A 12,392-nucleotide genomic window follows, 5' to 3' on the forward strand; every position below is an offset into this window, starting at 1 on the left:
CCTTAGTTCCAGCTCACATCCTCTCTCTCCTTTCTGGTCCTTCTGCTAAGCAACCCTTAAATGATTAATACTCCAGGGTCATATTTCTAAATGCAAAACTCATCATGTTACTTCCTTCCTCAAACCCAATGTCTGGGGCTGAAGTCCATACTCCTTTCCAGCTCTTCAGGCTAGCGAGCTGGTCTCTCTCCACCTCTCTCTGTCAGGTGTCCCCTGCACAATCCCTCCTGCTACTGGAAACTCCAGTCTGCACCCTGAGCCCCTTCCACCCACTGAGCTGTTTCATGCTTCATAATCACTGCTCTTCTGGTTTTCTTCTCCTATTAGAAGACTCATTCATTCATTATTTATTCATCACACATGTACTGAATTCTTAACTATGTGATAGGCCCTGTGCTGGAGTACAGCAGAAGAATCTGACACTGTGCTAGTCTCAAGGAGTTTAGAGCCTAGCTGGGAAACAGAGAGTAAACATCTAAGCTATGGGGACAGAGGAAAGGTAGAGAATAAGCTTCCCATGAGGTAATATTTGAGTTCATGTGAATTTTGTTAGAAGATCCTCTCCTGATTCTTTGTAAACTAAAATGACTTAGAAGGGTCCCCCCTTGCCTTTTTTTCCTTTTTTTTGTTTTGTTTTGGTGAATCTGGGAGTTTAAAATGCCTTTCCCTTGAGATGAGATTTTGTGCTGAACTTCCTTCTAGAATTCGCAATGCCAGCAAAAACCGAATCAGATGTCAAAAGTCAGCATTCCTAAGCAACCCCCAACCCCACACCACACATGACCCTAAGGCAGTGCAGAAATGCCCTCTTCCTCCTCAAGACTCCAGATAACATCAGGGCACCCTAGCCCTTCCCTACCTTGCCCCTCTGGCTGAGAATTCCTAAGGACAGGAGCAACAGCCCTTTACCTTTCAATTCCACACTTGACAACACGCAAGCCCACAGCCAATGTTTAGGGGTTCAAAAGGCAAAAATTCACTCTTTCAGGGTAAATTACCTTGTACATCTGATCATAACTTTGTATAAACTTCTTGAATAATAATTATCTATGAAACTTTAAAAGGCCCAGAAGTACCAATTCTAGTTAAGGTTCTACAAAAATCCTAGTGGGAGGCATAAAAAAAAAAAAAAGCCATGTACAGGGATGTCTCATTTCAACATCTGACACAGTTGCTAAAAATTAGAAGCAAATGTCAGCGGCCATCAACAAGAGATCTGGGTAAACAAATGATGGCGTGTTCGTTAGGAGAAAGATCCCCTTGCCAGTAGCTAGGAGACAGACCTATCCATATCAGTACAGAAAGATATTCATGTTGTAGGATGACAGTTATAGTCAAATCTTACAATTTATTCTAAGAAAAAAACATATGCTTTCATGGCATACAGAAAAGTCTCTAAGAAAGCACCCCCACGTTTTATGTCTTGAGGGCATGGGACTAGAAGCAAGGAAGAACCACACTTCTTTACTATAAACCTCCAATCATTGAATTCATTTGAATGCAATATTCCTTAAATATTCTTAAGTAAAAAAATGCTTTTTACTCTGAAGTATACATTATTTCAGGAAACTGAGATTATGTTTTTAAATTCTGAGGGTTTTTTAAAAGATGAAATGTTATTCACTCCTAAATTTCCAGGACCTAGAATAGAGACACCAAGCAGGCACTCAGTTAATATTTCCTAAATTAATAACTGCTGTGCAATTATAGCAAACTATAGAAATGATCCTGGAAAGTATAGTCTTCTGTGCAATTATGAAACAGCTGCTCAGAGGGAAAGAAGTATCCAATAGCTGCTTCATTGACTCACATAGGAAAAAAACCACTTGCAGAGGTATCTTAACAATATGGTTATCAATCTAAATGAGTTAGGATTTTTTTTTAAAAAGTAAGCTTTTAAAAAGCACACAAACTCTCATCATATAAGCAATCTCCAAACTGCCACGTTTGCCAAGAAAAGAGCTCCTTCCAAATCAATTTAAGTCACAACCTGGCACATGCCTGGTCGTAATACGAATAATCAAAAGATATTGGAAAACAGTGTGGGAAAACACAGATCCTGTAAGAGAAGAAAATCAGTAATGGCCAAAAAGCCATTAATTTTGATCTACTTCAAATTTTGATGTACTTCAAATTCCTTATTTGGGGAGGTAAGTAACTTTTAGTTTGGACTACTGAGACCACCTTCATCTAAACACATCAAAAGACCAAACAAGCAGGCTATAATCTTCAGATCCTAAAGAATGCCCCAAAGATGGCAGGCCCTCCATGACTGCCGATGGGGGATGGGAGATGGGGGGTGCGGGAGGGGGTGGGGTGTGTGTGTGTGTATGTGTGTGTGTGCGTCCTCGACTAATGAAAGACAAGCAAGGTTTCAAGGCTTTAAGGAAAAGGCCTTGCACAGGTTCAAATTTAAGTTCAATTTCTCCTTCCTTCTTTTTTTAAGGAAGATGCAGAATATTTAACCAAATATTAATTCATTGGTAAGGCTTATTTATATAAATAATGGCCAAACAGAGCTCAGATGCCCCCCCCCCCACCTTCCCCGCAGTTTCCTCCCCAAGGGAAGGCACTCAGTACTTCTTTTGGGACACTTGAACACTTGAACCCAGAGGTCTACTTAATCCTAAAACCCATACTCCCTGGATTTTTTTTTTTTTCAATCACTACTCTTAATTCAAAAAAACTCCCTTGAGAGGGAGACTTAATCCTCCCTATGAAAACACAGTAGGTTCCAAATAGCTTGTCACCAAAACCCAAGGATATTTAGAGAAGAGAAAGGTTAAAATACTCTTCCAAATTACTGTAGCTGGTGTTTAGCAAGTGAGTGAGTTAGAAATGAATAATGTATCAGTCCTTTCAGACCGCCCTCTGCAATCTCCTCTGCTACCTGCTCTTTAACAACTGGATGTAAATTCTTCCACAGTCGAGCCAGCGTGAGGCATTTCTCCCTGGGGCAATGACCGTCTAGACGAAGGTGTCTGAGTTCGTTGGGAAATCCACCACCTACAGTTTACTTACTAAACTCGTCCAGGCCCTGGTCTTCACCCCCCGACCCACTCTGCCACTCTCGAGATCAGGGGCCCTGTTTCTCAGTTCTCAGGGATCAGACTTAGGGATGGAACAGGTGCGCAGGAAGTACCTGATTATGCCACTTCATGGCCCACCAGAACTAGGGAGAAAAAAAATAACTTTAGAAGCCATCTAAAAGCAACGCCTGTGTTCACTCTGGCTAATAACGAGCTACAAATGACGATTTTTTTTTTATTAGCATGCTTTCCATCTGAATGAATCCCACAGAACTTGGAAGCCAACATCGACGCGCCGCGCAGCCGCTCGGGTCTGGGCAGACGGGGCAGCTGTGCCAGACGCGAACGCAGCCCACCCCGGGCTGCAGAGAGCGGGCGGCGGGGAGAATGGCGAGCGCCGCGAGCGAGGGCTTGACTCCCGCCGCTCCTGCCCCGAGGCCGGGAGCGGGGCCGGGAGGGGGAAGGGAGCGAACCGGAGGAGCCCCGGGCGCCCGCGGCCGCCGAGCCTGGGAGGGGGCGGGGGGGGCGTCTCCCTGACAACGGCGCCGGGGCGCAGCCCAGCCTCAGGCCCTGGGAGGGGGGGGAAGGGAGGGCAGCCGGGGGGACCCTCCGCGCAGGGCCGGCGACGGCCGGGGGCACCTCCGCCGCTCAGCAGCCGCGGTCTCGCCTCGGGGGCCCCGTCCGGCCGCGGCCCGCGCCTACCGTGTATCCCCGCTCCAGGTCGCTCTCCTCGTAGCGAAAGGACGGGATGTAGACCTCCATGGCCGCGCCAGCCGGCCGGCGGAGGGCGAGCGGGGGGCGGGCTCGCGGCCGCAGCTCCGCCCCCGGCCGAGCGCCCCGCCTCCCTGCCCTGCGCCCCCGGGACCCAGACGCTGCGCCGCCGGGCCGGGGAGCCGCCGCCGCCCCCGCCGCGCGCCGCGTTCCCGGGGGCTCGGGGCGGGAGCCGGGGGCCCGGGGCCGGGCGGCGGGGGGCGCGGAGCTCCGGGCGCCTGGGTCCGGGCCCACAGGGCGGCGGAGCGGAGCTGGGCCCGGAGGAGGCGGGGCCTGAAAACCTGTGAGTCTGCAGAAAAGGGGTGTGCGCGCCTCCGCGCCAGGCGCCGGGGACCGGGCCGCACCCGGGCGCTCCCTGCCCTTCGGGCGCCGGCGGGCGCTGCGTCTGCATTTTGTCAGACGCTACCCTGGGCGATTGCAGGACGGCGGGGAGCTGAAAAGCAGGGGAGCTCCTTGGTGCTGTTCCTGATGTTTGCATTTTCGTCTTAACTCTCGGCTGGCATTCACAGCAGTGAACCCTCCAACTTTTAGCAAGACTTTTTCTATTTCCCCTTGAGTCCAAGGTCAATGTCTCGTTCTCAGCAGACAAAGCTGGGAATGGTATTATCATATAGAACCCGAACGTCAGCGGGTCACGGAGACACACTCTGGCTTCTTGCTCCAGTTTTAAAATGAGCAGCTGTTTGCGTGTTTTAACTGTAAGAGAAAACAGAACACAAACACACACGCACACACACGAAAAAGAAAAAAAGAGAGAAAAGAAAGGTGAGGGCCGCAATCTGCCTGTCGGGCCAGGACCAAATAACCTGAAAGTACCTAAAAGATGAAGTGATCCACTTGAGGAAACTTATCAGGTTACCTTTGTAAACTCCGAGTTTCTTCCTTAGGTCAGAGCATGGAGCAGAATAGAAACTTGGAGGTGACTTGTTTCACTTGGAGTGACTGGTCACTGAAAAGTGACCTCGGGCAGCGAGCTTTGGGGCTGCAGGCGCACAGAGGCTTCTACATCAGTGTGCTCTTGAGGCCAGGGGGCATTGCAACTTGGTAAACTCTAAAGTTGATGCTGAGCCCCTAAGTCATGGAGAAGAGGAAGAATCAAGCCCTTTACTTTAAGAACTTGCCCGATGGGGACCCGCAGAGCCTCTGAAGACCATCCTCCTCGCCCACACACTTGCAACTCCGGGATCTGCCACTCAGAACTCCGTGCCTCGGCAGAAAGCTGTGCCCGGTGACCAGACCACCCTTCCTCTTCTGCTGGTCAGCACCATCTCACGTTAGGAAACAGCTCTATGGACACCATGCTGTCTGAGTTCAGAGCCTGGCTTGTGGTTCTCTTAAGCCTCTGGTGACTATCACTATGTATTGTGTGATTTATTTATCTGCCTCACCCAGTAGGTGTTAGGGTGTGTAGCTTAAAAAAATTTTTTTTTTTTATCCCCTGCTTGGCCTGTTGCCTGGCACATTTTTCTTGAAAGCTTTATAGAAGCATTTATTTATTTTTTTTAAAAGATTTTATTTATTTATTTGACAGAGAGATAGCGAGAGCAGGAACACAAGCAGGGGGAGTGGGAGAGGGAGAAGCAGGCTCCCTACAGAGCAGGGAGCCCTACGCGGACTCGATCCCAGGACTCCGGGATCATGACCTGAGCCGAAGGCAGACGCTTAAGGACTGAGCCACCCAGGCACCCTTACAGAAGCATTTAAATATTCAATCTTTACAAATAGAGTAGAATGCAGCAGCTACTATAGCAGATACTGTTACATACCGTGTCTCAGTACTAAGCTTTCTAATAACCCCATGAGGAAGCGTTATGTGCAGCAGGACTTTAAAGGAGTGTTTCTGGATATTGTTTGTAAAATAAAAATGGTGAGGCTCCTGGCTGGCTCAGTGAGAAGAGCGTACACCTCTTGATCTCCGTGTCATCAGTTCGAGCCTCACACTGGGTGTAGAGATTACTAAAAAAAAAAAATTAATAAAAAAAAAATTGTGAGTCTTAAAGTTTAAAAAAATAAATAAAACAAAATAATAATGGCTGCTGATGGCAGAAGACCAAAACAATTTCCAGATTGGTTGAAACAACTTGTTTAAGCCTCAGTGGGTAGGAGTGCCTGGCTGGCGCAGTCCGTAGAGCATGTGACTCTTGACCTCGGCCTCAGGGTTTGAGCCCCACGTTGATACAGAGATTACTTAAAATAAAATTTTTTTAAAAGATGTAATGTAACCCAGGACTATGTAATCATAAAGTCCTCGCGCTAGAGACTGCTGATCTAGCTTTTAAAATGCTTTCTATACCTTCCTTTCCCCAAAGCTTGCTAGTAGCCTGGCATATACGTTTTTGTCTGGCATGGCTCACCTATTTACCTGTTGAACTTAAAAGGCAGAAATGTGTGGATCCATGAAAATCTGACAGATGGTCTGGGTGCCTGGGTGGCTCAGATGGTTAAGTGTCTGCCTTCGGCTCAGGTCATGATCCCAGGGTCCTGGGATCGAGTCCCGCATTGGGTTCCCTGCTCAGCGGGGGCCCTGCTTCTCCCTCTGCCTCTCTCTCTCTGTCTCTTATGAATAAATAAGTAAAATCTTTTAAAAAAAAATCTGACAGATGGTCCAAGTGAAACCTATTTGTTGTATTCTACTAATTTTTGGAGTCTAATATTAATATTAATTACATTATTATATATAATTATATTATATATAAATTATATATATTATATATATTATTTATAATATATATTATATAATATGTAGTTATATTATATATATTATATAATATATAACTAAATGCATTAATATGAATATTAATAACATTATTTGTTGTATTCTACTAATAGCAGTGTATAATTTAATTTTGCCTTGCTGAAAATCTACGTATCTCTCAATATGTGGGTGTGTTCTGGAGGGTTTATCAGCTCAGCCATAAGTGGGATTGTTATTTCAATGATTACAGAGGCGTAATTGAGGCTCAGAGGAAATAAATTAACTATGAAATTACTAGCTAATAGTTAGAAGGGCTAAATTTCTAACCAAGTTCTGTGAATAACCCCTAAGAAGGGGAGAAAAGAATAGTTATACAGAGAACATGGAAAATACATTATTGTGTTGTTCCTACATAACTTTTAGACTAAATCTGCAATCTGTGACAAGCCAGCTAGATTTCTGCTCAGAAATTAATAAAAATACATGGTGAATACATATGGAAGACATTGAACAGTTAGAAGCAAAGAATTTACATAAGCAAAATAATAAAATTCTGCTAAAATCTGGGTATAAAATCCTTATACTAAAAATGCCACATTTACCTAATATTGGCTAGAAACATATTTCAGCAAATTTAATGATGAATGGTTTTAAATACCAACTTATATTGATTTTCAACCCCGAGATCAAAAGTTGCATGCTCTACGACTGAGCCATCCAGTTGCCCCTATATTAGAAGTTTAGAGCGAAATCTGTCAGGAATGTATATTACATATTCAACATTTTATAAGACTAATACATCATGACCAAATAAGATTTAACCCAGGAACATAAAGATGGTTAAACAATAGGAAATCTGTTCATGTATTTCTCAACATTGTCCTATTAGAAAAGAAAAATAAATAAATGAATATGTCAGTGAATTCTAAAAAAACATTAGTGAATCAATATACCTCTTCCTAGTAATTCTTAGCAGGCTAGGGATAGCAAGAAACATTTTTAAGTTAATAAAGTTTAGCTACAATAATCCCACAGCAAATATCCTACTCAGCGTCATATGAGGGAGCGTCCTAACAGTGCCAATAATTTTATTACAATATTTTTTTTTTAAGATTTTCTTTATTTATTTACTAGAGAGAGAGAGATTGAGCATGAGCAGGGGGCAGGGGCAGAGGGAAAGAGAATCTCAAGCAGACTCTGCGCTAAGCCCAATGCGGGGCTCCATCTCACCACCCTGAGATCATGACCTGAGCCAAAATCAAGAGTCTGATGCTTAGCCAACTGAGCCACCCCTTTATCACAACTATTCTTTCAAATTTTGCTGGAGGCCCTCACCTGTGAAATAGGACAAGCAAAAGACCTAAGAGGTACAGATATTGGGTAGGAAGACAGAAAACTAAGGCTGTTTGTAGATGAAATGATCTACATAGAACTGAGTCAACTAAAAAATGATTAGAATTAATAAAAGAGTTTTGTAAGGTGCCGTATACTAAGTCAATGTATACTACTTGAAAGATTTCCTATAAAATAGCTTTCTTACACACCAACATTAATCAGTTAAAAAATAACATAGGGAAAACCAAAAGATTTCATTAATAACAGTATTTAAAACTGATGTCTAAGGATAAACTTTACAACAAACATTCAAGACCTTTTGAAGAAACCTAAAAAACTTTATTAAAGGGGGCGCCTGGGTGGCTCAGTCGTTAAGCGTCTGCCTTCGGCTCAGGTCATGATCCCAGGGCCCTGGAATTGAGCACCGCATTGGGCTCCCTGCTCGGCGGGAAGCCTGCTTCTCCCTCTCCCGTTCCCCCTGCTTGTGTTCCTGCTCTCGCTATCTTTCTGTCAAATAAATAAAAAAAAAACCAAAACTTTATTAAAGGATGTAAAAGAAGATCTGAAAATAGTTATATCATCTTCCTGAATGGGAAGAATCAATTTTTTATTTTAAAGATATGAGTTTTCACCAACATGATTTATTAAGTTAAAACAATTAAAACCCCAACAAGTTAAGAAAGTGACAAGCAGATTCTAAAATTCATTTAAAGAATGAATAGGGCAAGTCTGAACAAGAAGAAAAATGATTGAGGGGATAAGTTAATTTATATGACATCAAAACATATAAAGCCATAGTACAGATCTTCCTTGGCTTATGATGGGGTTATGTCCTGATAAACCCATTGTAAGTTTAAAATAGCATCAAGTCAAAAATGCATTTAATAAACCTAACCTACTGAACATCGTGGCTTAGCCTAGCCAACCTCAGACATGCTCAGAACACTTCTGTTAGTCTCCATTTGGGCAAAATCATCAAACACAAAGCCTATTTTTTAATCAAGTGTTGAATATCTCATGTAATTTATTGAATACTGAATGTAAGAAAAAACATTGTAAGTGTATCAGTTGTTTACCCTTGTGATTGCCTGCAGCTGCCCAGTATCACCCAACAGTATTGGACTGCACATCCCTAGCCTGAGAGAAGATGCAAGTTCAAAATTTGAAGAATAGTTTCTACGAATTCGTATCGCTTTCGCACCATCATAAGGTCAAAAAATCTTGAGTTAAACCATGGTAAGTCAGGAACAGTCTGTAATGAAATCAGTGTGATCCTGGAACAGAATGAGACAAATGATCAAGGGAAACAAGTAGTCCAGAAACATAACCCTGAATATATGGTGACATAATATGGAACAACAGTGTTATTTCAAACTTATGGGGGTTAAAAAAAAAAAAAAGTATTCAATATATGGTGTTTACATAGTTTTCATAAATGTTTAAATTGTAAAATTTTATTATATGTCAAAAATAAATGGTGTTTAAATAAAAGGTATAATATATAGTTTATGGATAACTGGCTATCCATTTGAAAAAATAAAATAGGTTTTAAAAATGAATTCCATATATAGTAAAAATCTCTATGAAGAACCAAAGCTATAAAACCTTAATGTGGACAAAGTCTTCTTATTACAATATACAAAATGTCAAAGGCATTAATGGAAAGATATTTTAGACTATATAAGGATTTAAAATTACACTTGACCCTTGAATAGAAGTGGGGTTAGGGGCACTGACCCCCCCCTTGCAGTTGAAAATCCATGTATAACTTTTGACTCCCCCATAACTTAACTACTAATAGCTTACTATTACCAGAAGCCTTACCCAGAACACAAACCTTCAGTTAACACACACTTTGTATGTTAGATGTATTATATACTGTATTCCTACAATAAAGTAAGTTACAGAAAAGAAAACGTCGTTAAAATCATAAAAGAAAATATATGTACAGTACTATACTGTATTTATAAAAAAAAAAAAATCCACATATAAGTGGACCTGCACAGTTCAAACCCATGTTGTTCGAAGGTCAACTGCAATGTAAACCAAAGACCACAAAGTTTAAAAAACATTTAATAAAATGAGAAAGATATTTCAAAATGTATAACAAAGGATTAACATGTATTTTATATGTTAAGAATACATAATTTTTTTAATGGCAGAATAGGAAATGGACACAGTTTGACCAGGCATTTCCCAGAAGATTGCAAATGGACCCAAAAGTCTGCATTAATTATCTATGAACACATAACAAATTACCCCCAAATTTAGCTACTTTAATTAAAGCGATAAATACTTATTCTCTCCCACAGTTTCTGTGGGTCAGGAATCTCGGAGCTGCTTAGGCTACTGTCAAAACGTCCACCAAGGCTCAGTCATCTTCAGACTCTACTTCCTGGGCCACAAGTTGGTTCACTCACATGCCTCGCAAGTTAATGTTGGTTGTTGGTTGGAGACCTCTGCTCCTGATCACTTGGACCTCCCTATCAGCCCCTCTAAATGTCCTGAAGACATGGAGGCTGGCTTCCCCCAAGGCAAGAAATCCACAAGAGCTCAGGGCAGAGGTCACCATGATTTTCTATCGCTTACCCTCAGAAGTCATACTCCATCGTTTCTGTAATATGCTACTGGTTACCCAGGTTGGCTTTATTCCATGTGGGAGGGGACTACACAATGGCTTAAGTCTCAGGAGGCAGGAATTAAATGGAGCTACTGTGGAGGCTAGCTACCCCGTAACTGAGAAGAGATGCTCAAATCCAGTGGTAATCAAGACAATGCAAATTAAATAATGAGGTATCAGTTTGCAACTTTTAGATTGGCAAAAATTTCAAAGGTTATTCCAGTATATTGGCAAGGATGTGGGGAAATAAGTACTATTGGTAAGTCTGTAAACTGGGACAGTCTCTGAATGACAAGCTGACAGGAGCTATTACAGTTCTAAAGGCACATAGTCAGTCTAGAAACCTCACTTCTGTGTTAACTAACTAGAATTTAAATAAAAACTTAAAAAAAGAATTAAAAAATAAAGCATTATTTTAGTATTTATTTAAAGATTTTATTTATTTATATTTAGAGACAGAGAGAGAGTGCGCATTAGCCAGCCCTCGGAGGGGCAGACCGAGAGGGAGAATCTCAAGCAGACTCCCTGCTGACGTGGGGCTCCATCTCACGACCCTGAGATCATGACCTGAGCCGAAACCGAGTTGGACGTTTAACCAACTGAGTTAAGTTGGCGCCCAGCATTATTTTAGCATTTAACAACAACAACAAATTAAAAAAGAAAGAAAGAAAGAAAGAAAAGAAAAGAAATAAAGAAAAAAGAAATTTCACTTCTGAAAATAGTTCTCTATGTGCAGGGCAGGAAAGGTATGTACAAGAATTTGATGGTAAAAAATTGGAAACAAATTCTATCATATTATGGATTAAAAAATATGTTAGTGTATCTATACCATGAATACAATGTTGCTGTTAAAAAACCCCATGTAGAGATTGTTGAGTTAGGATAGCAAACTGAACATCCATAACTAATTTCACTTCTTCCTCCAGCCCCAATAAAAGACAAGGAGCTTTTCCTTTTTTTCAAACCCATAAAAGTAGGGAAAACAGGAGAGAGGGAACAGCAACAAGATTTTTGTAAGCTAGAAAGCAGATGGATGAGAAGTAACTGTTTTAGCAAACAAGAAAAAGCCAAATTTAAATGGGAAAGCTGAAAACCAACCTCATTTACACAGCACAAGTCAAAAGACTCATCAACAGGGAACAGGGAACAGCAGGTACCTCTAGAATGGGAGGTAGCTGGCGAAAATAAGGAAGATGGAGTGAAAGCGGAGAATCAGGAAAATCCCTTCATCCCCTCCCCCCACCTCCACACTGTTCTGGAGGCTATGTCCTCAAGAGAGGGTAAAAGAGAGTCTTTGCATTGGAAGTTGATAGCCTGGCTGAGGGCATGAAAACTTTTACCAAAAAATAGCTAAGGTCTGGGGTTTGGTGACGATATACATGACGAATGATGAATGTTGAAAACCTACAGAGGCTTGCAGCTATACATTTACCTTCCAGGCAAGAGACAGGAAAAGTAGTCTCTGGGAAATCTGAGCAGCCCAAGAGGAAAAATCTGGAGGCACCCCCATTAGAAGTTCCCTACAAACCATCCAATGATAACACTCTTCAGTGACACTCAAATTTCACAGGTCCCATGACTATGCTCAGAGCATCTAATCAGCTTTCAATTCCCACTGCTAAACAGGAAGAGTTATCCCAAAATTAATAGATGTCCGAGGAAACCATCTAACACGGAAGAGAAACCAAAATAGGAAAATAATTTTGAGGAAACAGAAACAGGTAAGAAAATAATTTTAAAAGTAAACTCACTAATATCCTCAGAGAGATACAGGACTTAAAAATAGGAATGGCCCAGAAAACAAAAAAGTACATTCAGAGAGTAGGAACAAAATGACAGGGATAGAATATAAGAAAAACAATGGCCCTAGTCCAGGACATCCAATATCCACGTGATGGGTCTTCCAGAAGGAGAAGACGAATACAGAAGGGAAGACATCATG

General features: G+C 42.0%; 1 protein-coding gene across 2 annotated transcripts in view; it reads right to left on the minus strand.

The window, feature by feature from the left end:
- Positions 1–3,915, minus strand: part of SNX24 (sorting nexin 24) — a 124,895-nt gene extending 120,980 nt beyond the window's left edge. The window contains exon 1 of one of the 2 annotated variants that reach the window (XM_081827184.1): positions 3,732–3,915. In XM_081827184.1, the coding sequence (XP_081683310.1) occupies positions 3,732–3,791 (60 nt within the window). In that variant the 5' untranslated portion in view covers positions 3,792–3,915. The remainder of the gene's footprint in view (positions 1–3,731) is intronic. The other variant, XM_081827183.1, reaches the window with a different exon arrangement.
- Positions 3,916–12,392: the final 8,477 nt, after the last annotated feature.

Source organism: Leptonychotes weddellii, chromosome 7, assembly GCF_054177405.1.
Source record: "Leptonychotes weddellii isolate Sample4059 chromosome 7, ASM5417740v2, whole genome shotgun sequence".
NCBI classification, from domain to species: Eukaryota; Metazoa; Chordata; class Mammalia; order Carnivora; family Phocidae; genus Leptonychotes; species Leptonychotes weddellii.